The sequence below is a fragment of the Oscarella lobularis genome, chromosome 4, assembly GCF_947507565.1.
Source record: "Oscarella lobularis chromosome 4, ooOscLobu1.1, whole genome shotgun sequence".
NCBI classification, from domain to species: domain Eukaryota; kingdom Metazoa; phylum Porifera; class Homoscleromorpha; order Homosclerophorida; family Oscarellidae; genus Oscarella; species Oscarella lobularis.
This window is the reverse complement of record NC_089178.1, coordinates 1,685,749-1,712,116: the sequence shown is the minus strand read 5'-3', so window position 1 is coordinate 1,712,116 and position 26,368 is coordinate 1,685,749. Positions and strand designations below refer to the sequence as shown.

The 26,368-nt window shown below is 48.2% G+C and overlaps 8 protein-coding genes, 1 long non-coding RNA gene and 1 pseudogene across 14 annotated transcripts; 7 read left to right on the top strand and 3 right to left on the bottom strand.

Moving 5' to 3' along the window:
• The first annotated feature begins 874 nt into the window (after positions 1-874).
• On the top strand, positions 875-4,133 carry LOC136186214 (uncharacterized). 5 transcript variants are annotated; one of them, XR_010669705.1, is made up of 10 exons: positions 875-1,236; positions 1,624-1,726; positions 1,783-1,900; positions 1,954-2,051; positions 2,107-2,677; positions 2,764-3,082; positions 3,137-3,334; positions 3,390-3,568; positions 3,622-3,802; positions 3,865-4,133. It is a non-coding gene; the product is annotated as an uncharacterized lncRNA (long non-coding RNA). The 5 variants fall into 5 exon arrangements; XR_010669703.1 differs by having other exon boundaries at positions 2,107-2,696; XR_010669701.1 differs by having other exon boundaries at positions 2,107-3,082.
• On the bottom strand, positions 887-4,640 carry LOC136186208 (exonuclease mut-7 homolog). Its single transcript, XM_065973465.1, has 13 exons — positions 3,595-4,640; positions 3,440-3,540; positions 3,298-3,393; positions 3,157-3,245; positions 3,034-3,107; positions 2,946-2,978; positions 2,585-2,887; positions 2,482-2,534; positions 2,294-2,430; positions 2,137-2,246; positions 1,926-2,082; positions 1,746-1,878; positions 887-1,695 (listed from the first exon to the last, which is right to left on the bottom strand). The coding sequence occupies exons 1-13, from the start codon at positions 4,219-4,221 to the stop codon at positions 1,557-1,559; spliced, it is 2,052 nt and encodes a 683-aa protein (XP_065829537.1). The 5' UTR covers positions 4,222-4,640; the 3' UTR covers positions 887-1,556.
• On the top strand, positions 4,232-6,137 carry LOC136186211 (sphingosine-1-phosphate lyase 1 pseudogene; annotated as a pseudogene).
• Positions 6,138-6,155: 18 nt separating this feature from the next.
• Positions 6,156-8,775, top strand: LOC136186209 (origin recognition complex subunit 1-like). 2 transcript variants are annotated; one of them, XM_065973467.1, is made up of 10 exons: positions 6,156-6,231; positions 6,287-7,150; positions 7,201-7,302; positions 7,351-7,522; positions 7,570-7,677; positions 7,735-7,884; positions 7,979-8,098; positions 8,165-8,316; positions 8,367-8,491; positions 8,595-8,775. In XM_065973467.1, the coding sequence occupies exons 1-10, from the start codon at positions 6,167-6,169 to the stop codon at positions 8,756-8,758; spliced, it is 2,022 nt and encodes a 673-aa protein (XP_065829539.1). In that variant the 5' UTR covers positions 6,156-6,166; the 3' UTR covers positions 8,759-8,775. The 2 variants fall into 2 exon arrangements, with proteins under 2 accessions (XP_065829539.1, XP_065829540.1); XM_065973468.1 differs by having other exon boundaries at positions 8,575-8,775.
• A 259-nt stretch (positions 8,776-9,034) lies between these two features.
• Positions 9,035-13,557, top strand: LOC136186202 (uncharacterized). The gene is made up of 10 exons (XM_065973460.1): positions 9,035-9,150; positions 9,211-10,112; positions 10,179-10,398; positions 10,444-11,203; positions 11,281-11,906; positions 11,961-12,099; positions 12,154-12,254; positions 12,313-12,715; positions 12,763-12,932; positions 12,989-13,557. The coding sequence occupies exons 1-10, from the start codon at positions 9,074-9,076 to the stop codon at positions 13,338-13,340; spliced, it is 3,750 nt and encodes a 1,249-aa protein (XP_065829532.1). The 5' UTR covers positions 9,035-9,073; the 3' UTR covers positions 13,341-13,557.
• On the bottom strand, positions 13,507-15,495 carry LOC136186213 (putative serine protease K12H4.7). Its single transcript, XM_065973471.1, has 6 exons — positions 15,049-15,495; positions 14,716-14,955; positions 14,498-14,653; positions 14,332-14,447; positions 14,085-14,279; positions 13,507-14,025 (listed from the first exon to the last, which is right to left on the bottom strand). Exons 1-6 carry the CDS (start codon positions 15,402-15,404, stop codon positions 13,586-13,588), a joined length of 1,503 nt encoding a protein of 500 aa, XP_065829543.1. The 5' UTR covers positions 15,405-15,495; the 3' UTR covers positions 13,507-13,585.
• Positions 15,496-17,119: 1,624 nt separating this feature from the next.
• LOC136185571 (glucose-6-phosphate exchanger SLC37A4-like) lies at positions 17,120-18,801 on the top strand. Its single transcript, XM_065972733.1, has 6 exons — positions 17,120-17,471; positions 17,611-18,046; positions 18,100-18,185; positions 18,233-18,340; positions 18,396-18,534; positions 18,589-18,801. The coding sequence occupies exons 1-6, from the start codon at positions 17,121-17,123 to the stop codon at positions 18,741-18,743; spliced, it is 1,275 nt and encodes a 424-aa protein (XP_065828805.1). The 5' UTR covers position 17,120; the 3' UTR covers positions 18,744-18,801.
• Positions 18,802-18,856: 55 nt separating this feature from the next.
• LOC136186210 (serine/threonine-protein kinase TNNI3K-like) lies at positions 18,857-20,787 on the top strand. The gene is made up of 2 exons (XM_065973469.1): positions 18,857-19,717; positions 19,776-20,787. The coding sequence occupies exons 1-2, from the start codon at positions 18,887-18,889 to the stop codon at positions 20,733-20,735; spliced, it is 1,791 nt and encodes a 596-aa protein (XP_065829541.1). The 5' UTR covers positions 18,857-18,886; the 3' UTR covers positions 20,736-20,787.
• On the bottom strand, positions 20,727-21,933 carry LOC136186212 (dnaJ homolog subfamily C member 27-like). Its single transcript, XM_065973470.1, has 7 exons — positions 21,830-21,933; positions 21,695-21,777; positions 21,577-21,646; positions 21,364-21,528; positions 21,185-21,304; positions 20,978-21,129; positions 20,727-20,917 (listed from the first exon to the last, which is right to left on the bottom strand). Exons 1-7 carry the CDS (start codon positions 21,899-21,901, stop codon positions 20,782-20,784), a joined length of 798 nt encoding a protein of 265 aa, XP_065829542.1. The 5' UTR covers positions 21,902-21,933; the 3' UTR covers positions 20,727-20,781.
• A 31-nt stretch (positions 21,934-21,964) lies between these two features.
• Positions 21,965-26,351, top strand: LOC136186204 (beta-mannosidase-like). Its single transcript, XM_065973462.1, has 25 exons — positions 21,965-22,163; positions 22,217-22,245; positions 22,296-22,437; positions 22,566-22,629; positions 22,682-22,726; positions 22,772-22,880; positions 22,937-22,994; positions 23,055-23,100; positions 23,152-23,212; positions 23,267-23,322; positions 23,380-23,520; positions 23,578-23,686; positions 23,754-23,883; positions 23,931-24,039; positions 24,091-24,189; positions 24,249-24,335; positions 24,386-24,510; positions 24,577-24,697; positions 25,023-25,126; positions 25,179-25,323; positions 25,376-25,576; positions 25,644-25,785; positions 25,831-26,017; positions 26,066-26,167; positions 26,224-26,351. The coding sequence occupies exons 1-25, from the start codon at positions 22,006-22,008 to the stop codon at positions 26,252-26,254; spliced, it is 2,601 nt and encodes an 866-aa protein (XP_065829534.1). The 5' UTR covers positions 21,965-22,005; the 3' UTR covers positions 26,255-26,351.
• Positions 26,352-26,368: the final 17 nt, after the last annotated feature.

The window sequence follows — 26,368 nt, the reverse complement described above, 5'->3', positions numbered from 1 at the left end:
TTGGCTTCTATACGTTTTGTTTGTGGGATTGTACCCTCGCGTTATATAAGGCTTCATCCTGTGCAGATACCCTTTGGGATTTCTTCTTACCGTATTTATTTGTTTTGTTTATAACTTTAAGGGGCTTCTATATATTTTAGCTTGAGGCCGAGAACGCTCATCTGCGCGAGGAACTTTACTCCGTCAAGTCCGAACTGCGAGAGAATCAGCGTGCCGCCAGGTCACTGCAGAAGGAGCTTGACGCTGCAAAAGATCAGATACGTCGGTTTCAGGACAAGGAAGTGGAAATGCGTCGAATTCTCGAGCGTGTCGTCGAAAGCGAGAATAAATTTCGTCGCGAAAAACGAGAACTCCAGGAAATCTTATCCTCCAAGCAGCAGCACATATCGCTCCAAGAAAATCGCATTCGCGGCCTCGACGTCGCGAACGCTCGTCTTCTCTCGGGACTCGAGGATCTCCACGAAATCTCTCCGCGCTTCAACGGCGCCACCTCGGCCGGATCGCCGGTAGTGGCGGCCGGCATTAAAGAGATGAAGGAGAAATTCGAAGAGGGTGGAAATGCTCAGATATCGGCCGATCTGCAGGAGATGATACATCGCCTGCAGAACCCGGGAGCGCAGAGTCCCGAGGTGCAGAAGGCGCTGCGGGCCGAGAGGCGCGAGAAGCGTCGTTCCAGGTCAAATCCTATGATTCCGCCTGAGGTGGTGAACGAGACGATACAGCAAAGGAAGAGGCAGTCGGGCACGAAGATCGCGCCCGTACCGCCGACGCGACGGCGCGTCGTCCCGCCTCTCCGACTCGCGCCGAAGGAGAGCATGTCTCCGCAACTCGCCGCTATGATTCAGGAACTCAAGAACACCGGGTCAGAGTTTGTGTAGGGAGTCCCGTGTTTCGTCGCGGTTGGTTGTGTTCTCGCTTTCCCCCTTTTTTTTGGGAAGGGTCGAGAATCTACCTCAGATTTATTTGTACTAGTTCACCTTAGAGCACTAATGGCCACAGAGGGATTTTTAAGGCGTTTTAGTTTTGAGGTACTGATTTGCCTGTTTAGATAAATCATTTCGCAATAACACACTGTCTCTGTAAATAATTTGCTCAAGGGAACGACTGAACGAAAGGGTTCAGTTTTTGCTTCCGTCATCTTCAAATATTCCGGCGTGATGAAGTCCATCCCAGAACGCATTGCCGCATGTGGAGAGCAACAGAAGGACTCGTTGACTTTGCGAAGAACGTCAACAGGTATACTAGCGACTTGCAGCTGAACCCCGCTAGAGGCAATGCACGCCACGTCACTCTCAATAACAACGCTACCATGAGACATGACGTTTCGTGGAAAACGTTGTTGAGGCGTTTCAAGGACAAAATCTTTGTCAGGACTGGTGTAGCAGTGAGAACAGAGACCATGTCGAGAAACGCGATGCAAAGATAAACGTTGAAGTTGCAGACCGATTGAGCCAGTCTTTATGTAATTAAGCTAGTACTCAACGGCAAAAAACGAGATGGGTACACATCCAAACCTGGTCACAATCGTTGACTCTTGACTTTAATCTATGCTTTAATTAAGCTGACGCATTACAGTACCACCCAGAACTGGACGTTTTGCTTATTTGTAGTAGTTGTTGATAGTCCTGGAAAAGCGTTAAAATGAAGAAAGATGTCAGCAAGATCATTACCTCTGGAACGTTTGGAACTGCAGTACTGCAAGGCGAAAAAAGATAAGAAATTGAAGGCACACGTCCGCCACGTACCCTTTCTTCTTGACCCCTTTCACCAGATTTATACTAGGCTCAAGGTTGATTTCCTCGCGGAGTTCAAAAGACAGACGCCTCGCCTTTGCGCACAGTACTTCGTACACCCCGAGGAGACAGTGCGCATCCAGTGCTAGTACAAACGAAATACTTTGGTAAGTCTCCTTTTTTGCTGCTGACCTGCGTAGATAATTTGACTGCGTCTCAGTGGTCGTCGTTCCCAGTCGCTCATCTGCTCGTTCTTGTCCAAGGGAAGACCAAGACAAACCTGGACGAGACCACTCAAACCGCGGTGTTCCGACTCAGGTCTTGGGCCCTGCTCTTCTTTTTCCTTCAGCTAAAACAGACAGGTTTTATTTAGTTTTCCAGATATCGCGGCAAAGAAACGGACCGACTGATCAAATCGCCATAGATCTACCACTCGTTTCATATCGCATAGAACGGATTTTGCATATGAGCAGGTTGCGGCCAAGACTTCTATATCGCTGGAAATGGCATAACCTAAAACAGCGACTGAATGGTGCCCAGCGGTTTCTCAACTTGCCAACCTAATGTCAGAGTTTCTGATGACGCAAAAAGTTGACGGATCAATTCCGTCATCATAGCATTCGGTATCACAGCAGGCAAATTGACCATATCCAAAAGATACACCTCATCCGCCACGGCCAATTGCAAAAGACCCATTCTGAAAGAGAATGTCAACAAAACTGAGAAATCACTACACTAGGTAACCCACTTGGCAGATGGCGTGGGTCTCCACTCAGCGTCAACCCCAACCACCGTTCCCGGCTAGCAAAGACAAAGGTCACTGTTGAACTTGCTAAACGCGAATGATGCACTTTCGAGATCGTCTTCATGCAGCCTTGCAATTTCGGCAGATCGTCCACAAAATGAATGGACTCAAATAGGATCGGAAGTGCGTAATATTTTTGGTGAGCAGGAGAGATACCGGTGACTAAAGATTCCGAATACCGACGAATCTCTGAACGCGTATGATCTCCTTGTCTTTCCATTGCAGCAAGCAAATGGGGAGAAGGAATATTGAATTTTCGCGCAAATCGAACGGCAGTGGGGACGTCTCCGTTGGAAATCATCGCATCGACGGCTTGCATTTGGAGGGAAGGAAACTGAGCAACGCAACACTGGGTAGAAAAGCCATAAAAGAAGAGAATTCGTGAAAGCGTGTAAGTGCTGGCCCACCTCCAAAAGCTCGTCCCATTTCCCTTCACTTTGCTGTAAATAAAGGTAGTCACGGTGCAGCAGCGTAAGACTGGTACAGATACATTACCTTCTTGTACTTCAGATACAGGTAACTGTTCATTGCTGAAGTGGCTTTGGTGAGTGCAGAATTCGGTCGCTCTACTAAAAGCAAAATATTTATTATTAAGTAGAAAAAAAGGACGTTACCTACCATCATAAAGACTATACTGCTTTACAAGTTTGTCACTCAATTTCCGCAACTGTTTCTTGGTAACGGTCGTTCTCTCGACGTTCGCTGACCTAACGAGAAAACGTGGAGGGTGCGGGAGGCAAGCAAGAGAGACTGTCGTACTTGCAAACAACGTCCAAGTTAACTCCATCACAACAAAGTGTGTCCAGCAATTTCAAGAAGACTTCCCGAGTTTTCTGACCACTTTCTTCAAGGTACCTACGAGAAAGGTGCTGCAGGACTCACAGAAGAAAATGGCGTTTACCTTTCAACAAGAGATGGCTTATTATAAAAAAGCAGAGGCAGGAGAATGTCGTCAACGGTAAAATTGGCATACATGTGAAGCACTGACACGCAAGAGGCAGCCTGTATCACTTAAGCTTCCAATTTACAAGTAATAATGTCGCTGGCAAACGTTACCTCCTTAAACATTTTCTTTTCAATCAGTTTCCATATGCAAGGTTCATAGAGAGCCTTTGGTTCGCAGCCCAAATCATAGACGAGATGAATGAACTGGAATAGGGTTGGATTGCAATATGCTCCAACTTGCACTGCCATTTCCTTGTGAAAAGTCTTTGGAAAAGGAACATCACTGCCAGTCATGCCTTGAATCCACTGATGGAGTTCTGTGAGTGCAACTCTTGCTAAAGACTGAGGTCCCTGACCGTGACGATAGGTCGTCTCTAACAGGTGCAGGCAAAAGGCATAGGGATCAAGGCTTGACACCAGAGCTTCTCGAACGTGAGAACGCATGAGAAGCGTCGACTTCCGCTTGTTCTCACTGCACCATCTCTCCTTCAGTCCTTTGATCCTTTTCCAATCAGATTCCGGGAGCAGTTGGATCAACGAATCAGGCCCCGGCTCATTTTCGGTCTCAAGTTGCACGACGTCGACAGTTTCCATATCCACGCAACTGCTTTTGTTATCACTTTCATTTTTGTCAAAATTAGAATCGTCGACTAAGGAATCCTCGTCGGAGCCCTCGTACACGAATTTCTCTACTTGATTCCAGATCCAAACAAGAAGACGCTCAAGGACGTAGATCATTATCCGCACCTAACGCACGCTGAAGGTGACATCACGGGGACAATTCGACATGGCCGATCTTCTTCGCGTTGTAGAGAACGCGACCGTCCAAGCTCTTCCGCTCGTTGCTGATGGTCTCTTATACCTTCGTAACACGATAAACAATTGCCTGACGGGCCTAGAACCGTGGCAAATCCTTCTGTACGCAATCGGATTCACCCTCATGACGACGGCCGCCTACGCGTGGCTTTTCGATTCGATATCGACGCCTTGGGCACGAATGAAAGCGTTCACCTTCGCATCGATGCGCTACGTGCCCTACTTGTGGTCCAAAATCGAAACGAAATTAGCGAAGACAATCGACGAAGTGAAACAACTCATAGCGCCCTACGTTCCAGGACAAAACTACGTTACGAAGCTTCCCGACGACGGCCTCGCGCCCGACGCCGTGCTCGACGAAATCAGCAAGATGGAAAAGCTCGCCGAGACGGATTGGAAGGGTGGGCGTGTCTCCGGAACAGTCTACCACGGAGGAGACGAACTCACGCGCGTCATCACTCGCGTATTCGAGCGCTGCGCGTGGTCGAATCCACTTCATCCGGACGTTTTTCCGCACGTGCGCAAAATGGAAGCCGAAATCGTTGCCATGTGCGTCGATTTGTATCACGGCGGTCGCGACGGCTGCGGCGCCGTCACGTCCGGCGGCACGGAGAGCATACTTCTCGCCTGTCTCAGTTATCGTCAGTCGGGCTACGCGCGCGGCATTAAATACCCGGAAATCGTCGCTCCCGTGTCCGTTCACGCCGCCTTCGAAAAGGCGGCGGCCTACTTTCGAATGAAACTCGTGCACGTGCCCGTCGTCGAGACGACGCGCAAGTGCAACGTCGCTGCCATGGCGAAGGCAATCAATAGCAATACCGTTCTACTCGTCGCCTCCGCACCCCATTTTCCCCACGGCGTCATCGATCCCGTGGAGGAGATTGCAGCCTTGGCTCATCGGCGTGGAATCGGTTGCCATGTCGACTGCTGCCTCGGCGGCTTTCTTCTTCCCTTCATGGACGAGGCCGGCTATCCGTTGGCGCCGTTTGACTTTCGCGTCTCGGGCGTCACGAGCATATCGGCGGACACGCACAAGTACGGATTTGCGCCCAAGGGAACGTCGGTCGTCATGTACCGATCGCAAGAGCAACTGCACAAGCAGTTCTTTGTCTCGCCCGATTGGCAAGGCGGCATCTATGCGACGCCGACCCTCGCTGGATCGCGTGCCGGCGCCGTCGTTGCCGGTTGCTGGGCGACGATGAGGTACATCGGTCGAAAAGGGTACGTCAATGCGACGCGACGTATTGTTGGCGCAGCGAAGGCAATCGGTCGAGCGCTTGAATCCGTTGACGAGATTTTCTTGTATGGGAAGGTGGAGGTTAGCGTCATTGCACTAGGATCCAAGGTCTTTGACATCTATCGTCTCAGCAGTATGCTTTCGGCGCGAGGATGGAATTTGAATTCGTTGCAGTTTCCGCCGAGCATTCATTTGTGTTGCACGCACTTGCACACGGCCGATGGAGTTGTCGAGCGTTTTGTTGACGACGTGAAGGAGTGCGTCGCGGAGATCATCAAGTTTCCCAAGCAAAGAACCGTTGGAACGGCAGCTATCTACGGTATGGCGCAGAGCATACCTGATCGTTCATTGGTGACGGAAATAGCGTACGGGTTTCTTGATGGTTGCCTGCTGGCACGGCCAAAGAAAAAGGTGAGGATAGACGAGAATGGTGCTGACGTGAAAAAGAAAAGTAACTAAGTCATCAGCTGGACAAGAGAGGAATTCTTTAGTTTCGAATTTCCAGTTATATGTGCATGTTGTATTGTTCTCCTTTTTCGCCTGGTTTTTGCTGTTGCTGTACGCGAAAGGGCCACGTGAGAGTACTGTTAGTGAGCATTGAGTTGGTGTCACTAGCGTGCGTAGCGAAAAATGGCGCTGCGTCGCGTCACCTGGTACGGCGAAGGATTCTCAGAAGGAGGCCTCGTACACTATTCGTAAGCCAGAAATGCGCTTTTTCAACTCGATTGCTAATGACGAGAAATGCTGCAGAGGAGTCTCGATCGCTGGAAACGTCGTATCGGTCGGCGACTGCGCTCTCGTCGAACCGGCGCGGATCGGCGACGATCCATTCGTCTGTCGCGTGAACGACTTCTTCGACGATCACGTCGGCGATAGGACCGCGTCGGTCATGTGGTTCTTTCGTTTCGCCGAATATAGCCGGGTTCTCCGCCAGCGGAAAAGGAGACGCCTTGACGACGACGACGGCGACGACGACGACGACGGAAAAAACGAAGCGGAAATCTACGCAGGTCACAATGATCTCATTTCTATCAATTCGCTAATTAAAAAATGTCGGGTTATCGTTTTGCGTAATGATGCCGATATTCCGGACGAGGACGAGGACGAGGACGGAAACGATTTGGACGAACAGGATGTTTTCTACGTGCGACGTTTTTTCGACATGAAAAGCGCGTCATTTGTCGATGCCAGACTAATGAACCGCGACGGCGGTGAATGTTCCGTTTCGCTTCCACTCATCTTAGAGGGACGCGATGTTTTGTTGGTGCGCGAGGACGAAGTGGCGGAACGTCGGCGACAAGCCGAGACGCCCGGAAAGCGAAAGAGAAAACTGCGGCAATCGTTTGAAGTCAATTTTTCGCTCGTCACCACGCCGCGTCGACAAAGTCAACCAAAAAGACGTAGAAGAAATGACGATACTGACGACGACAATGTCTCGGACTATGAAAGTGACACTCCTCGAAAACGAAAAAACTTTTTAAGATTGCCCAGTCGCTCTCCTCGCACGCCCCAGACGAAACAACGTAGAAGGACGACTTTGACGCCGCTTCGACTCCCGAGTCGTTCGACGCCGTGCACAAAGCCACGAGGTCCTTTGGAAGAGGCGAAATTGAAGTGGGCTGAAGAATGGAGCTCGATTATCGATTGGGATATCATTTGTTTAGGTTGCACGCGTCTGCAGTGCCCGAGTCTCTACCGTGCCGAGAACGAGAATTTGCTGACGTGTATGATTTTTGCGAGGAGCGACTTTCTTCGAACGGAAGCGGGTAAAGATCTATAACGATCTCTTCTGACTCCTTTTATGTTTTTGTTAGTTGCATGTACATATCGGGGGTTCCCGGCACGGGAAAAACGGCCACCGTGCGCGAAGTGGTCGCCTGCTTGGAAAGGGCTCGCGACGACGGCGATTTGCCTGATTTTCAGTACATTGAAGTGAACGGAATGAAAGTAACCGAGCCACAGCAAATCTATCCGGCAATTTTGAAGGTGAGACTAGTACATCAACGCTCCAATGTTTGTTAAATTTCGTTTAGCAATTGACTGGTGAAAAAGCCACTGCCAATCACGCTCAGGATCTTTTGCTCAAATGGTTTCACTCGCCCAATCCGAGAAAGCGAGCTGTGTTGCTCGTCGTCGATGAGGTAAGGAAAGCGGGTCGTGAGCGCAGGACTTCGGTAAGACGAGACTTCTCGTCTAAGTTGGATCTGCTGTGGACGCGAAAACAGACCGTCATGTATAACCTCTTTGACTGGCCCGGACACAGAAAGTCCAAACTGGTTGTGGTTGCCATTGCCAATACAATGGACTTGCCAGAAAGGATAATGGACAAAAGAGTGCAGAGCAGAATGGTACGCCTGGGGAGGCACTGCTTGCGAGAGCAGTACACATACATGCGTAGTCGTTGTTTGTACCATTCCTCCAGCTGTTTCTATTCGTTCTCAGGGTTTGACGAGGGTCTCGTTTCAACCGTACACACATTCTCAGCTGCAGGCCATCATAACATCGCGTCTTGAAGGCATCGAAGCTTTCGATTCCGAGTCAATAGAATTAGCTGCTAGAAAGGTATCCAGCTTTTGCCTTAGCAACCTCTTAATCAACGAACCGGTGAATAAAGATCAGCTTTTTTAGGTGGCAGCTGTTTCCGGAGATGCTCGAAGGGCGTTGGACATATGTCGGCGAGCTGTTGAATTGGCCACTGGCGAGGATGCAACAGTCACATTGAAGCACATTAGCGATGCCGTTCAGACAATATCTTCATCGCCAATTATTGTAGCAATGAGGTTCATGACATAGAGCTGTGGCAGCCTCTCACTAAACTATTGTGCTTTAGGAATTGTTCTCTGTATGAAAGGCTGTTTTTTCAAGCCATTTTGTCTGTCTTCAGGAAGAAGGGAATTGAGGAAGCTACATTTGGGGAAATATACAAAGACCACGCGTCTTTGTGTCATCTTGAAGGTATGGTGTTTATTTTTTTACTGTCCTTGACTGTTAATTTGGCGTCCACTGATACATATCTTTATATCTGTCATTTTGTTTAGTGACTGTGTGTTTATTGCAGGCGTTGAAGCTCTTGGATGCAATTCGGCATTTGCTGTTTGCTCTCGACTCGGAAGCTGTCGACTCCTTTTGGTTGAACGAGGAAAAAGTGACCTGCTTCGCCGGATTCGTCTAAATGTTAGTCAGGACGACATTGCTTTTGCCCTGCAGCAATCAGTGGAATGAAAGCGCGGGCCGTTTAGTAAGAACATAGGTAAATACCGGTAATTAGATATTTAATTAATGACCCAAAAAGCGTAATTTTAAATTCGGCGGTCATTTGCAAAATGGAAATAACTGCATTGGTTTGTTGCACTGAACCAAAGCCAGTTGTAGCGTGATCTACTGCTGTACACTCATATCACGTGGCTCACCCGCGCTGTTTGGAGCTTGGCAGCATACATCTATGTTGGCAGGTGGCGCTCAAAGCCGGCGCTTAAAACCTCAAACCGATTCCCGGATATCATCACCTCTGGCCCTTGGCTTTTGTCTCCTCTCCTAATGGACTACGACATGGGCAACATGTACAGCGACAGCGACAGCGACAGCGACATGTGGGTGGACGAGGAATATGACAGGTTTCGTACACTTAGTAGTCTACCCGCGCACACGCACGCGAGAAAAAATTGCGTTCACAGGGAATCCTACAACTGCCTCGGTCAATTCTACAATCAGCTCTCGCAATTCTCCGCCTCTCCGACGAAGAAAGTCGTCGTCGTGGAGAATTTGAAAGATCTCGCCGCAGCCGTCATCGGCCAACGCCTCCCGTTCGAACTCGTCGAACAGTACGCGGCGCGCGTTCGTCCCGTGCCGGATTTCCTTCAATTGGCGATCATGAAAGCGGCGTTCCCGCGCAGCAAGTCGCTCGTGCGCACGCACGCGTTTCTCTCGGGCGTAGGCCCCACGAAAGGCGGCGGCGTCTCGTCGTCGTCGTTGTGCTTCATCGACGGATCGCCTATGCAGATCGGCTTCTCGCTCGTCGCCAGCGTCGGCGACGACGGCGGCGTCGCCGCCGCAAGCGCTATTCGACCTCCCACCAAAGCCACGTGCATGATTCGATTCGATCGCGGCACGATAACGAGTTTGTCGTGTCCGCAGCACGGCGACGACCGCTGGTGTCCTCACCTCTTGCACTTGGCATATCGTCGCATTGAGAAGCCGCAGGATTTTCTCTATCGGCTGCCGATTTCGGATTCGGTTCGGAGTCTCAGTAGCGTCCAGCGGATGCAGTTCATTGGTTATCTGCTCGATAAGCAGCATTCGAGCGTTTTGGCTTTTGCGCAGGAGACGCTCGATAGCATGCTACGCGGTGAGGGCAATGCGTCTGTTGCGCCGGGTTTTGTCGCTGATCGAACGGCTGGCGGGTGCATGAACGAGACGGCGACGTGGTACTTGGACGATGAGTTTGTCAAGAAGTCGCTTTCCAATGGCCCCGTGTGGAAGCTCTCTCGACAGATTGTTCATCACGGCAAACCTCTATCGTTAGAGACTTGGCTTAATTTGGCACGTTTCAAGAGGGAAAGAGCAGAGAGGTGTCAAGGTAAGACATGAAGGGTCGATTATATAATATACAGTATATGCCAACTAAATATTCTACGTGTCTTAGACTATTTGCAACCAGTTTCGTCCTCTCCTGACATACTGATGTGCGTTGAGAGCCTGCTGGGACTAGAGAGCCAGAAGAACGTCGTTTCTGCTCTCGATACGGTGACGTCTTGCTGGATGTTTTGTCTCTCGCGCGCCTATTGCAGAGCTTCAGTTTCAGACGCACGTAAATATAAGGGCAACTACTCCGAGAATGCCAACCTGCTTGGCTACTGGAGCAGGTAAAGCGAACAAAATCATTTCTAACCGGGTAATTATCTTCGTAGGAGTTTGAATTTTCCTGATTGGTTGATTTGTTGCTGGCGACTCGCTGCTCTCATGCCTCGCAGTGGCGACGACGTCCACGATCTCCAAGAGACACTTCAGAAATGGAGCTCCAATTTCAGCGATCTAATGAATCATTGGATTTCAATTCATTTGGACGCGAGAAAAAGTATGCTCAACTGGCAGGGCTTCGCTCACGTATCGGCCCTGCTCAAAGGCGGTGCACGTCAGCTGGTCAACAATCTCGCAAGCAATCGACCTCAACAATTCTCGTCGTCATTGCGTGATCCGGCGACTCTTTTGAGCTACTTCCGAAAGTCTTCCGTTCTGAAGCTCGCCTGTCACTTGATCGAGGCTCTTCTCTTTTGGAAATGCTCCTCCGCGGCTCGTCGCCTCGCCACGGCAACGGCTAAAGCGGCTCTCTACCGCTCGACCGTCGGCGATATTATCGCCCCAGACGAACTTTCTCTACTGGATTGCGTCTACAAATGTTATCAGCGCGCCGGACCTCAATTGTACGGGAAGGAGGGCGCGGCTGCCGCCTTCGGCGGCTTGCGCTTTCCTCTTCTTGTGCTACACAAGCTACTTCGAGATATTTCTCCTCTTGAGGAACGTTTCACGTTTAATCTCGATAGCCTTCTTTCGTTGAAGGCAACGACGAAGCCGCAGAATGTCTCGCTTAGTTTTCCTACCGCTCTAGCTTTGCATGGATTGTCTATAACGGACGGTCTCAAAGGAGGAAAGGCGCGCAGCGAAATTCAGGTCAGCATCGATCGTTAGCTTGAGTCGATTTTGGAAGGCTTAGTTAATTAATTAATTTGCTTTTTGGGTTGTTGCAGCTCGATGCCGCTATTGCATCGAACGAGGCGTTTGCGTGGCTCAACAAGTCTGAAGCGACAGAAATTGCGGCGGATGTCGTGCAGAAAAGCCTGGGAAAGATGCTTTTCTTGAAGGGACTTTGCTTGGCTGACAGCGTGCCTCTTAGTCTGGCTTTGTCCGTTGTTCCCGATCTTCTTCAGAAAATGGCTTCCAATTTGGCCAAAGCTGTCCTTTCGACCAGCAGTTCGGTGTGCAGCGTTTTTTACAACGATTTGATGACGTACTTGGATTTTTTTCGGAGAGCACTGACGGTATGCTGTCGCTCGGAAGAAGGCTCATCAGTGTCAGATCGTCTTATTGCCGACTGTTTTGCTCCATTTCATTATGATCTCAGTCATCAAGCGGCGGTGCGCGGTTCGCGACTTACTGACTATTTGTCAGAAGTGGCACAGTTGGTCAATATGTCGCAACTCAAAGGGTTTAGCATTTATCAAAGCCTGGGGCTCCCTGAGACGATTGTTCAACTCTTTCCGGAAGCTACCAGGAGCCGTTTCGATATGACCAAGTTCAAATTGCTGCTGAAGTTGTTTGCATTTGAGAATCATCCAAAGCTAGGGAAAAGTAGGCGTTTGCAGTCTTGTTTCTCGTAAGAAGCGTTTGTTTGATTGATTTGTGCAAAAGTAATGGTGCTTTTTTTCAGGCTTCTTAGCTGTTCAGATGCTGTTGAATATCTCTCGCCGTCGGCCTTAATTGATGTTCTGGCAAATGAACGTTACGGATCTTTGTTGCCTGGCAACAAAGTTTTTGCTCTGCTGAAGTTGAAACTAGAACACTGTCCGGTACTAATCTGTCAGTGCGTTTAGTTGTCTCTGCAAAATACGACTCTTCATTAGAAGTTATCTGAAACTGAAAAGGAGAAGCTGACGTCTATTTTGTGCAAGATTTCCTCTTTCGTTTCCCGATGTCAATCGAGCCATTTCACATTCTTAGCAAGGTTTGTAGACGTCACTGGTTAAAACGTTGGCTGTTACTTGTATCGTGATCTTCTTTAGACGTTCAGATGTCGTAAATTCTCTCTGCAAGGCCGCGCTCGACGTCACGTCCGCCTTCGCCTCGACCGCATGGCCAGAAATCCTGTTCTATCTGTCAAAGCATTCGACGATACCGACTCGCGAAAAATTTCAAGTCGGTTTGAAAGCTCTCAAACGCTTCTCTGTCATCTATCACGCCAACGCCCAGTCGGAAGAATGCGGTCGCGGCAATTCGCGCTGGCGCGCGGACGGCGCACAGGACTTCGTCGTTCTGATGTCCGCCTTGTCGGTGTCAATCGACCAGGAACCCCTGCAGGCTAAGACGCCGATGAAACGAGTCAAACTTGCGTTCATCGAGAATTGGATCGAGGCTTTAGACGAGAACTGGATTGATCCGCTGCTTAGCTTCAACGCCGTTCTTCAGGTGCAGTTTCAAGTCTATTTTGAGCAACATTAGTTATTTGGTTTTAGGTTGCAAGGCTCTGGGGCTGGCGCAGTCGCGTCAAAGAGGTTCTCTCGGCCACGCCGGGCGAGTGTTCTCACGATTCGTCTTCGCTTGCGTTTTTGGAAAAGGACGAAGCTCTCCCCGCCGTCTCTGCACTCTGCAAGCGTCTTGCGCCGGCTGAAAGTTTGATTAAGAGGTAAAGGGGTTTCATCATTGGAAATTGCGTATGTACTCACTTACTCGCGATAACAGGTGCAAGACAACTTTGATTTCGAAATTGCAGCAAGAGTTGCCTCCCCTGTCTGTTTCCGACCTTGTCGTTCTTCAGTTCATTTTGAAAGTGTTTCCTGATAAGAAAGTCAAACTGGCGACGTTGCTGAAGAAGGCAACACTCAACAGGTCCCTGGCTATCAAAACAGCTGCCAAGCACGTTGCTGACGACGACAAGATGTACGTGCCCTTCGTCCCACTTTGTTGCGAGGCTCTCATCGTCGATCGCCATTGTCACGTGTGCGATGAAGATGATGACAACGAAGTCTATGACGATTACGAGGGTCTCTATGACGATGTCGGCGACTACAGCGAAAGTGACGATTATTTGTGATCATGAAAACGAAGTTTATGGCGATTACCACACTTTCCATGACGAAGTTGCCAAAGCTACGATTTTATGTTCTGATTTGTTGCTACTTGCAACACGGTGTCTTAAATGAACGTTGCGTTTTTTCTTTGATTTTAAGTGTATGCGTTTAGGTTTTTGGAACGATTGCTGCGTTCTACAGAGACGAATTACCATTGAAGCAAACAAAAGACTAGCAGCGAAGGGAAAGAATGAAAGGAAAGAACACGCTAATGTCCCGCTTCTGCTTGAAGCACCCAAAGTCCGATAGCTTGCATTACTGTCGAACGAGCATCTTTGAGGCCGGGAGGATCGGACGCGAGAGGTGGATACATGTTTGCGCAGTGAGCCGTGCCTTCTATGAAGATGCTATTGACGTCCTTTAGAATATCCATGACGTGAGTCAGTCCCAAGGCGTGCCAGGGATCAATGGACCCGTTGGGAAAGAGAGTGCGAGACGTCGTCTTGTTAATGCCTAAACTGCCGTAGTTCTCGTTCGTCCAATCAATGCCTTTCTGGATGAAGTCTTGATCAAAGTCTTTTCCGAAGACGTCGACGCATTGCTGGACTGCAAAGGAAAGAGGAAACAAGGTGCCAAAAGGTTGGTTGGGAGAGTCGGACGTCTGATAGTAGCCAAATTCCGTGCAGGTTTGATAGAACCACATACGACCTTGAGAAAGAGGGGGAAAGGAAATTGGATAGCATTTCAGATCGTTTTTCCCACTTTACCGGCAATGACTTCATTTGCCATTGTCGTGTTGCGCATCTCTTCGATCATGGCAGTATAGTTGACGTCCAAACACGGTACCTTGTACGTCTTCAGCATCAATGTATTGACTGCTGCGTACCTCGCCAGCTCGTCGCCGACGGACGTGTCAGCCATTATCGAACAAAGGGTATCGATTGTGATGTTTGTACCAACTGCTCCCTGCAAAAGAACAAGTAACGCTGTGCTTATGATACTAACGCTAGCAGCTTTCCTCAAAAGCGCGATTATCCTTGTTGTATTGGACTACACCAAAGAAATTTCCAGCAGCACCTTCCGCAAAGTTGGCAATGTCGTTTTCGTCATCTTGCAGCGGTGAACAAAGTCTGACGAAAAAGATGACGAGTGTAAGTCAAAAAATGTCTGTGAGACAAACTTGAATTGTTTAGATAGACTCGCTCTGCCCGCTGTAGTCTTCACTAGAGCGTCGAAGGCGGTGGTCGCCGTCTTGACGGCGTCGACGCAAGCGGAGCTGGACGTTGCTAACGATGCCGTGACAACTTCAGCATACTCCACAAAATTCAGCTTAGCTCTGCAACAACAACACGTTCAGATCAGATGCCAAATATCGGAAAGAACCAATATCATTTCTACTGAATAGGAGCGCTTGTGGCAATTGAGCCGAAGAACAGGTTTGGATACTTGAGACGAATCCAAGCTGACAACGCGCCCGAGTAGGAGCCTCCAAACACAATCCAGGGAGCATCGCCAGTGCCCAATTCTATGGCCATACTCTGACGAAAGTAAGCAAAATCAGCTAGCGCTTGCTCGCTGCTCAAGTAACGCAAACTCTCCAAGGTTGTATCCTTCGTAGGGTGGCTTTCTCCGTAAAATCTAAAACGGCACTTTCATTGATGCAGAAAAAACTCTCAATTTATTCACGGATACTAGATTTATTTCGTGACCCTCCCACTTCCCGCCTCCCACCTGTGTTCTACTTGTATTGCCAGTGCTCCGTACTGGGCCGCATAGCCGACCCACGATCCGACGACGTTCCACACGGGCGACGACGGCCCCTCGCCTCCGAGCATGAGAAAGATAGGACCTCCTTTTTTCCAGAACGTGTCGTTGACGAAGTAGCGCTGTTTCCACGTCGCCTCGTTCTGCTGATCGAAGTGATCGAGACGCTGGGTGAACCATTGCGCTTTGGGCACTTTCACGCCGTTTGGAAGAGGAGGAGGATCGTAAAATCCGCTTCGATGCCTCCAGTGGAAGGAAAGAGTCACTGGTAGCGCGAAAAGAATCAAGTAAGGTAACGGATTCATTCTTGTCACGTGACACATTTATTCCTCTGAATTCTTTAAACTGCTTTCAGTCTAGTTCTATTAAAAATGCAGCTAAGAGTCAAAAATCGACGTATCTAAGTTTCAAGCCGCAAAAGGCCGCAAACAGGGGGCCGCAAAATAGGCCTTCGTTAGCGTGCGGTAAAGTAGGTAGAGTCCCGTATCTAGTTTTGAACGCATCAAGTTTGGAACAGGCGTTTATACCCTAAAACAGACTAGGATAAAAAACGGTTAGAAGCGAAAATGTAGCACAATAACTCACAAATCTTCCTGTAAAATTTCAGCTCTCTCCCTTGAGTGGTATGCGAGTAAGCGCAGTTAGAATTAAGAGGAGACACACCCATCGGCTTTGGAACAGCCTCTCTAACTCTGTTATCCGTCATCGCACAGAGACGTGCTATGTACCGTTGGAAAGCTTAAAGCCTCTTCTATTTAGCTAAATTTACGCGATTATCGTAGATTGTATTCTCGCTGAGATATCGCCGGTAGAGTACCGACGGGTAGCGTGATCTAGATTGGAACGCAAGATTTTTCTTAGCCAACTGGTTCTACGCCTTCAAACGCCACCAAATCGTGCATGCAGTCTTCCTGTACTGCTATCTCTAGGATTCGACCGTTATGTAGCTATAAACTCCTGAAAGGAATTTGCCATTGAAGATCATTTGATGTGAGAAAGCAATCCGGTAGCACAAATTGAAGCTATAACGGTAATTTGCGTTTTTTCTCCTATAAATCACATCTCTTTTTCTTGGTTTAGTACATAATTTTTGAAGGTTTCTCGCAAAAATTTAAAATTTGACTAGGCTTGTTCGTGAACTTATTTTCTTCAAAAAGTTAGTTTCACTCTAAATAACGTTATATGATCAAAAACATCAAGACTTGGTAGTTTGAGAGTCTATGATGTAACATACTAGAACTCCGTGAAAACCAAGACTAGCTGCTACAAAGATAAATGCTTTAGAGAACCTGTAAGACCTGTTATGTGTCTTTATTGATGAATTCTAATGAACTCACAACAAGCCTGGTCACATTTTCAATGTTGGTGAGACCTCTATGCCCCGTATGTAAAACCTCCAATATTCCTACCTAGCCAAAGCAGAAAAACATGATTTTGCATTTTTTGAAGAAAACAAGCAAATTGCTGTCTTAGCTAGAATTTGTGCTTCCGGGTTGACATGCTCTTCAACGGCCCATTTCATAGAAAAAGGCCCTTTCAGGAGTTTATAGCTACATAACGGTCGAATCCTAGAGATAGCAGTACAGGAAGACTGCATGCACGATTTGGTGGCGTTTGAAGGCGTAGAACCAGTTGGCTAAGAAAAAACTTGCGTTCCAATCTAGATCACGCTACCCGTCGGTACTCTACCGGCGATATCTCAGCGAGAATACAATCTACGACAATCGCGTAAATTTAGCTAAATAGAAGAGGCTTTAAGCTTTCCAACGGTACATAGCACGTCTCTGTGCGATAACAGAGTTAGAGAGGCTGTTCCAAAGCCGATGGGTGTGTTCGAAAGACCGATCACATGACTTCCTCCTCTTCTAACTGCGCTTACTCGCATACCACTCAACGGAGAGAGCTGAAATTTTACAGGAAGATTTGTGAGTTATTGTGCTACCTTTTCGCTTTTAACCGTTTTTTATCCTAGTCTGTTTAAAGGTATAAACGCCTGTTCCAAACTTGATGCGTTCGAAACTAGATACGGGACTCTAAACATGGCGTCCTTAGACAAGGAGTATCGATTCTGGCTCGTTCTTCTCTTTATTTCGTCTTTCTTTGGTTACGGATGCTACATAATTAACCGAAAATCCTTTTCCTTCTCGATGGCTGCCATGTCGAAGGACCTCGGTCTCGAGAAAGATCATCTTGGAACGATCCTTAGCTCCTTCTTCATGCTCTACGCCTTCAGCAAACTCTTCGTTGGCTTTCTCACCGATCTACTCGGCAGCCCGCGTCTCCTCTTTGCACTGGGCCTCGCTATCAGCGCTGTCATCAACATTCTTTTTGGCCTATCATCTTCCATGTGGGCTTTTTCCCTACTTTGGATGATAAACGGACTCATTCAGGCAAGTACACTATCTTAACACGTACTGTGGCTGGCTGGCTGGCTGGCTGGGCTCCCTTTTTAGCCGAGACTGCTATTAGGTTTCCTTATAAATATTTCATAAACGTAGCATCCTAATGTTTACTTGCCATATTGTATAGGGATTTGGATGGCCTCCGGTAGGCAAACTGCTGCGCGTTTGGGTTCCCAGTGAGTCGTTTGGACGTTGGTGGAGCACAGTATCAATGGGCATCAATGTTTCTGCTGCATTGAGTTCAATTGTCTTTGCCGCTACTACGAAAGCATTGGGTTGGCGATTCGTCTTCTTTGGAGCGGGTGCTGTCGGCTTGGGCATGTCAGTTGTCATCTTCCTGATCACGCGAGACTCACCTGAGTCTGTTGGTCTAAAGTCTATCACGTCAGAAAGAAGCAATTCCTCAGCGGAAAAGAAACGCTTTTCCTTGCGAGACGTGTTGTCTGATTGGTTTCTTTGGGTGCTGAGTGGCAACTACCTTCTTTTCTACGTGGTCAAGACGTCGATAGCAGATTGGAGTCAAATGTACCTGATTCAGTACCGCGAATTTCCGGCTAGCTTTGGTACGTGGGAAAGAAGGGAAGGGGAAACGTTGAAGGTGTCTTGTATTATGTAGCCGCATACGCTATTGGGATGTTGGAAGTGGGAGGAATTGTGGGCAGCTTAGTGGCGGGCTTCTCATCTGACTTCATTGTGTCCAAGGTAAGAGAACCAATCCGAGTCAAACGTTTCTTTTTATTTATCAGTAGATGCCTCGTTTGGGAGTTTTTGCTCGACTACCTGTCATTTGCATACTTATCGTGATTTTGGAGCTTTTCTTATATGTGCTCAATCACACAGCCTTCATTACTGAACAGGTTATAACGTACAGTGTAGAGAAAGTCTTCAACATAAGTTTGGTCGTTTTTTTAGTATCAGATTGACGCTGTGTTTTTTATGCTGGGCCTAGCATTGTATGGGCCCATAGCCATTTGGGGTGTTCTTGCTGTGGAAAATGCACCTAAAGGCTTTGAAGGAACCGCTCATTCTGTTGCTTCGATGGCTTCCCAAAGTGCGTATAAGTTCAATAGAGTGTACGACACAGCTTTACCGTTTTCTTTTGTAGCGGGGGCGTTCTTGTCTGGCTATCCATTCAGTCTTCTTGTGTCCAGCTATGGGTGGTACTGGTCATTTGTCACCTTAGAAGTCACTGGCCTTATTGTTGTTGTTTTATTTGGATTTGTTTTTTTCTATAAACTCCAAAAGCTGAAGGCAGATTAATTCAGAGCCGTATGAGACTGCAGTAATGTATTGTTGTTAATTAACTGAATGACGTCAATCCTTCTAGCCTAATTTAATTAGGTCACGTGGGAAAAGGCCGGGAGAGAGGAAAAGATATCGCGTTCTTATTTTTCTTCCTTCCTATGGCTCAGATCCTTTGGAAGCTTAGGGCAAACTTCACTCCGGGCCAGCTGATCTCAGCCGCCGAGCAGGGCGACGAACCGACTGTCGCACGCCTCATCGAAGCGGGTGCCAATCCGAACGTGAGAAAGACGCGCGAGCCCGACGCAAAAACGGCGCTCTACTGCGCCGCGGAAAACGGCCACGCGTCCGTCTGTCGTCGTCTCGTCGCGTCTCGCGACTGTCGAACGACGAACGCGACGTGCACGAAACGCGCTTGGACGCCCTTGCACGTCGCTTCGAGTTTCGGTCACGCCTCCTGCGTTATCGAATTGCTGCACGGCGGCGCCGACGCGCGAAAGCCGACCGGCGCTCGCGCGTCGTGCGCGCATCTCGCTGCTAGATCGGGCAGCGTCGACGTTCTGAGAGCGCTCGTCGACGCCGGTTTCGGCGATTTGATGAATGGGCCCGTCGATAAGATGCACGGCGACGCGCCTATTCATTCGGCTATACGGGATAGCGGCGAGTACGACGCCGTGCACTTTCTCGTTATTCACGGCGCCAACGTGAACGCGACGAACGCGCACGGCGACCCGCCGGCACACTTGGCGGCGCGTCTCGGTCACGTGGACATATTGCCCCGCCTTGCCGCCGACGGTGCCGACTTTAGCGCACTCGACGAACGTGGGCGCGACGTTTACGATTTGTTGGAAGAGAGCAATTGCGCGCGAGAATTTTCCCGCGCTATGGTCGTGCACGCGCGACAGACGGCGCTCCGCTTTGAAACGCACCAGGCGGAACAACGTTCGTGCGGCTGCAATCAATGCATCAAAGCGAAATTTCAAATTAAATCGGTACGAATCACTGAATCAAGGGACGATCTTTGATCTCAATACCGGCATCTTTTTTCAGGTTCATGATAACTTAGCTGATGAATTGGCCGATTGCAGTCGACAGTTGCAACGATTCATTGAAGCCGTTCAAATTCCCATCAATTCGATTCAGCTCACTTCGACGATACTCGGACAGGGTTCCTATGCCGAAGTGCGCGCCGGCCTCTGGAACGGACGTCCCGTCGCCGTCAAGATGTACCACGAACTCACCATGAGCCCGTGGAATTCCGCCCTGTGGAAGCAGGAGATGTCAATCAGCTGTCGAATCAGTCATCCGAACGTCGTCGCCGTCTACGGCGTGATCGCCTCGCCGGAAACGATATCCGACGCCGAGCCGTCCTACATCGTCATGGAATTATTGGAATGCAATCTCGAAGAACTGCTCCTAGCGGACGCGAAGACGGCGCCGTTGTCGTGGCGCGAACGAGTCGATTTGGCGTCCGATTGCGTCGCCGGCGTTCACTATCTCCACCGATTGCGTCCGCAACCGTATCTGCACGGCGACATTCGTTCGTCGAACGTCTTTGTCAGCTGCGCCATGGTGGCGAAGATTGGAGATCTCGGCGCGTCGCATCGCGTCGGCTGCGCCCTCACCGCCGGTCCGCTCAGCTGGCTCTATCTCGCGCCGGAGCGCCGAGTCGAGGTGAAACGGAAAGGCCGATCGACGGCCGTTTTGACGTCGGAAAATACGAAGGAGGCGGACGTCTTCAGCTTGGGTATCACGCTCGGTGAGATATTTTCCGGTAAGACGATCAAGAAAGACGATGTCGGCGCTCACGTTGGCGCGGTCGTTGACGCGAATGCGCGATCGTTGTGCGCTTCGATGACAGCGCAACAGGCGACTCGTCGTCCCGATGTAGGAGACGTTTTGCTTCGGCTGGAGAAGACGCGCAACGAGCGGGAATATCGCGAGTGCAGACGACGTCGACGAATCGAAGGAAGTCCGACTGAAAAGGGAGTCACAGTCGCGTTGCTCTGATATACCCTGCCCACATTTATTCTTTATTTTAAACTTTTTACAAGAATTAGTGACGAGCGTTGGTGAGTAAGCTTGCCCGAGCGCTGACGAGTATTTTAAATGCTTCCTCGCTGCCTGGCATTGTACATTTGTCCGGATGTAAAATGACGGCCAGTTTTCGATAAGCCTTGTTGATATCGTCCCTAAAAACAAGGCATCCTAGAGAGAGAGCGAGCGGCTGTTTCCCCTGCCCAGGCGCTTACCTGCTCGCTCCTTGTGGTACGCCAAGCCTTTCATGATCATTTCTTCCCGTTCTTAGTTTTCGTACGGCGTCTGCTTGTTCCTTGGAGAACGCAGCCGTGACTGGTGCTACGTTAGCTCCCTCGAGTCTGTTCACAACAGACTTGAATAGTGCCTAGCAGCGGACCTGTCTAGTCAATGTTGCGCTACAGTATTGCTGCATCACCCACTTTAAACAATTCGTCCACGTTTTTGCCCGTGTGAGCTGACGTTTCAAAATAGTGATAACCGTTCTGTTCGGCCCACATTCGTCCTTCGAGTTCGTCTACTTTTCTATTGCCTATATCAATCTTGAAAAAGGAGCGCGGTATATCTCTGTTAGTACGAGGATGTATAACACTAATTGCACCTTTGTAGCGCACACGTAAACAACGAGGTTATTTGCTTCTGATGACGGTCCTATGTTCTTTTTCATTTCTTCAATCCAATGTGGTAAGGATTCGAAGCTGCTTCGCGAGGTGACGTCATAAGCCAATATAGCACCCTGAGAGTCCTTGTAAAATTCATTCCTAACCTACCGGAATATGCCTTGAAAACGCACAGAACGCGTGCATTGTATTACCTCGTAGAAAAGAGGATGCCCTGCCATGTCAAATATATTAATTTTGATCTCCTGCCCATTAATTTCCGATCTAAAAGCCCTTTCCACTAAACGTGCTAGAAACGAATCGCTAGCGCACTTGGTGACCCCATAGTCAATTCCTATTGTTCCCATGTACTTGGATACAAACCGCTTTTCGCAAAATCGTTTTATTAGACAGCTCTAGAATGACGAAATCGTTCGTACGACATCTTTTCGTTAACAGGAACGACACCTTGCCAACTTCAGCGTCTCCCATGCTAATAATCTTTATTCTTGCGGTCTGCATCGGCCGCTTTTCAGCCATGGCACAGTGCAGAGCAGAAATTCGACGGGATACCGACGTCGAACGAACCATAGCAACAAGAGGCCACGTGACAACTAGGCGTAGGAGTCCCGTGAGTCGTGAGAATGGCGGTGTTGCAGCTCCTCTCGTGCTTCGTCCTCATTGGCTCGTCTCTCGCTTTCAGCGAGACAAGCTTAGGAGGATCAGAATGGTCTGTCGTGAATGCAAACGGTTCGGTAAAGGTTCCCGGCACCGTTCCGGGCCAAATTCACCTCGATCTCATGTAAATCTGGCCTGCACTCTTCCATCGTCATTCTCACCGCTCTTCCGCTTTAGGGCAGCAAAAGTGATATCGGATCCCTACTGTGAGCTCGTACTTCTAGTCGTTTTCAAAAACTCCTCATTGCTGCTGCAGATCGATTCAACGACGCGTTGGATACGTGGATTGCCATGGACAATTGGACGTACAGTAGAAGCTTTAGTCTCCCTGGTGGCGCCGCCGCCACTAAGAAAGTGTGGCTGTCCTGTCACGGAATCGACACAGTAGCTAACATCAGGTTGAAGGATACTGTAAATTATTACATCTCTCCTCTTTTGGAGACGTAGAGAATAGGGTTTGAAAGAAGAGAGATTTTGCTCTACTATATACTCTGTAATGAGCACCGTTACTTCTCTTTTATTCTAGTGTAAATGGACACTCTGTTGGAATGACTAATAATCAGCACAGGAAATACTATTTTGACATCAAGGTGGGCCGCATACATTAGACTGGATTTAAACCTGCCAATGGCTTTGTATCAGGAGTCTCTTCAAAGTGAAGTCAATACAATCACGGTTGCCTTTGAGGTAAGCCACTTAAAATTGGGATGCTATATGCTAACCTTTCTAAAGTCTGGCGCTACGTATTCTGTTCGCCAAGCTAACAACTATCCGTACTCTGTGCACGGAGGCGGCAACTACTTCCCAGCTAATCGAAATTTTATAAGAAAATGCCAATCAGGTGTGGTGAATGCATACTCTCTTTTTTTTGAGAAGGTCTTTTGAATGGCTCTCTAGATTTCGGTTGGGATTGGGGTCCCGCTTTTGTGCCAGTTGGCATTTGGAAGAACATAAGGTATGTGTGCACGTAAATGATTTGAATGTTTCGAGTTGCATGATTGGTTTTAAAAACTAGCGTTGTGTCTTTTAATGAGGCGTTTATCAGCGACGTTGTACCACAGGCAAGGAGAAGAACAACAAATATTGACTATATTGCGATTATTCATTATCAGATTTTTCCTGACGGCAGTGGAGGTTTCAATGTGAACGTCACTGCATATCTTCAAGCAGCAGGCAAAGCAAACGAACCAAAAAATTGTAGCCACAAGTCACTCTAAGCTCTTTTAGTTGCCGGTGCGGGCGGTAAAGTTTCTTTATCTGTCGCCAATAAGGACGCGTCGACAGTGAGAAATCATATTTAAATGTAATTTTTTTTTCTTTGACTTTTGTGTTTCTCTTAGACATTTGAGGCAGCGTCTGCTATGGAAATGGCGGTGAAGTTGAGCGTTCACGTTAGCAAAGGTGAAGTCGATTTATGGTGGCCAAACGAGTACGGAAACAGGACGCTTTACGAAATGACGGTCATGTTTCATGGCAATAACGTGCGTTGGTGACACAATAGCAAAACGGTTTAATGACAGAGAGTCTCGCAATTTTAGGGAGAAATGCATTCTGTGACAAAATCAGTCGGATTTCGTAAAGTGGAACTCGTTCAGGATAAACTTCCGGATGGAGAAGAGGGCCTATCGTTCTACTTCAAGATCAATGGTGAGAGAAGTAGTAGTAGTAGTAGCAGAACGTGTGCAATAATTATAGGAGGCGTCTCTATGCTTAGATGTACCCGTTTTTATCAAGGGATCCAACTGGATTCCTGCGGACTCGTTCACTGGTCGCGTGACCTATGAGTCGCTGTACAATCAACTCCAGTCGGCTACTCTGTCTCACCAGAACATGGTTCGCGTTTGGTACGAAGCCGAACGTCTTGTTGCCTTGGTTCACTCGTCTGTTTCAGGGGAGGAGGCATCTATCAGACGAAGGATTTCTTTGACATTTGTGACAAGTTGGGCATCATGGTTTGGCAAGAGTTTATGTTCGGAGACGCTCTGTATCCCAGAGACAAAGTAGGTAGTAAAGTTGATTGTACGAAGAAATTGACTTTCGCATTCATATAGGACTTTTTGGATACTGTGGCCGAGGAGATTCGTCACCAAGTGAGACGTCTCGCCCATCATCCGTCAATCGCACTCTGGAGCGGAAACAACGAAAATCAAGTAAGCGAGCTCTGTCATCCGCTCTACTGCTGCTTCTTTGAGCGTCTGCAAACAATTAGGCCGCAGGAATGAACAGTGGACCTATATATTTGATCGATTACAGTGTACTATACGATGACACCGTACATGCAACACTCATCGAAGAGGTCGGGAAGAGAGAAGGCGAGAAAAAGCGTTGATGATCTTATCTCGACAGGATCGAGCTCGTCCCTATTGGCCATCGAGTCCTTCAAACGGCGTTCTAGTCGACGAACCCGATAGAGGGTTATACATACAGAGATGGGGCGATTCGAGTGATCCGCACTACGGTGACGTGCACAGGTAGGTACCTATTAGTTGCACACATTCCAACGAGAACTCTCACTTGTGTACTGTAACGGCGGTCAGGTATGACTACAATGACTTGTGTACCGACGTGACGAAGTTTCCGAGACCGAGATTCGCAAGTGAATATGGATTTCAGAGCTATCCATCATTAGAAACTTTGAAAGCTGTTAGCACATCTCAGGTAAGGATTGGCGTTGCAGAAAGATTCTTACAAATTATAGAGATCTTATAACAAAGTAGAGCGTTCGACTGCTCGTTATAGAGCCGACATAGCACCTTGATTTTTTATCTTTTTTGCGGGCCAAGCGTACTGGTCTCTATAATCCACAATGTATTTCGCGGCAATTCAGTTCAAAGTTTGCTTTTATGCTAACGATCATATTTAACCGCCGCGATCTACTCAATGATTACAAACTTTCCGGTCTTCATCTAGAAATGAGCTGCGCTATTCCCTTCCCCAATTCCATTTCACAGTATACATTATAATAGTCACTCACTTTTTGTAGGACTGGGACAACAATTCTACGCTGATGCTTCATCGTCAGCATCATCCTAATGGAAACCCAGAACTGGCTGCTCAGATGGCTCGTTTCTTTCATTCACCAGACAAGTGAGCGTCGTCAAAAGCGTTTCCAATACTTCTTAGCATTGAATTTTGGAAGTTCGGACACCGAGGTTCGCTTTGGCGACTTCATCTACTTAACTCAGGTCGTTCAGGCTCTCTGCATCCAAGCTGAGAGCGAGCACTATCGACGAATTAGAAGCGAGAAGGGAGCCTATACGATGGGAACGCTATACTGGCAGCTGGTTAAGCGAGAACACGTCATCGGATTCCTAATCTATTCAGTCGATTTTTTAGAACGATATCTGGCAAGCTCAAAGCTGGTCGTCCATCGAGTACGGCGGACGATGGAAACTTCTTCACTATTCGGCTGTTCACTTTTTCGCTCCCATACTGGTGTCGCCTTTTGAAATGAACGGCAGAATTAGCGTCTACCTCGTCAACGATTTGACGCGTTCGCTAAAAGGAGAGCTGAAAATCGACGTGTGGACGTGGACGGTGGGTGGATGGCATCACGAATTCTCGTTAGAATGCGAATGTCTTATACATATCTTCCTTATAAAAGGGCGAAGTTGATCACTCGTTTAACAAATCTGTGAGTCTTGACGCTCAGCACGCCATGTCGTTTTGGAATATGTCTATGAGCGATGCGTTGCACAATAATAAGCCTAACAAAGTCTTGTTAGCTCTCTCGTTTACCGAAAACGGTTAGGGCACTATAATGAATTTGAATTTTCATACTCATTTTTTAGGTCAATCCAAACCGAGTGCCACCAATGTTTTCTATCCATCGGCATTTACCGACGTCGATCTCATGGAAGCAAAGATAACGGCGGGAAATTTCTCGTCTGTGAACGAAATGGAGGTGAGGTTTATGTTGACGTCAACGGCAATGGCACCGTATGTTTATCTTCACACGGACGTCAATGGCTACTTCAGGTGCGAGAAAAAAATGTTATCCTTTTTAGCTTGATATTTTTTTTGTAGCGACAACGGATTTTTGATGGTTCCCAATAATGCTGTTGAGATCACTTTCACTGGGTTTGCCGCTGTTGACGCCAGTGAACTTCAAAAGAATATGAAAATAAGGTGAGTTGACTCTTGTTCACGTTTCTATTTTTTCTCTGTTGAATAAATTCTATCAGGAGTGTGAGAGACACCTATTCGGGAAAATAAAGGCTCTGCGTCGTCTTGCAGCACTTTGGTGGTTGTTTTTGTTGTATTTGGGCTTGGATGTGTGACTGTGATCATGTAGCTGACCGTTGATTCGGGAGTGCGGCCTCAATCGTC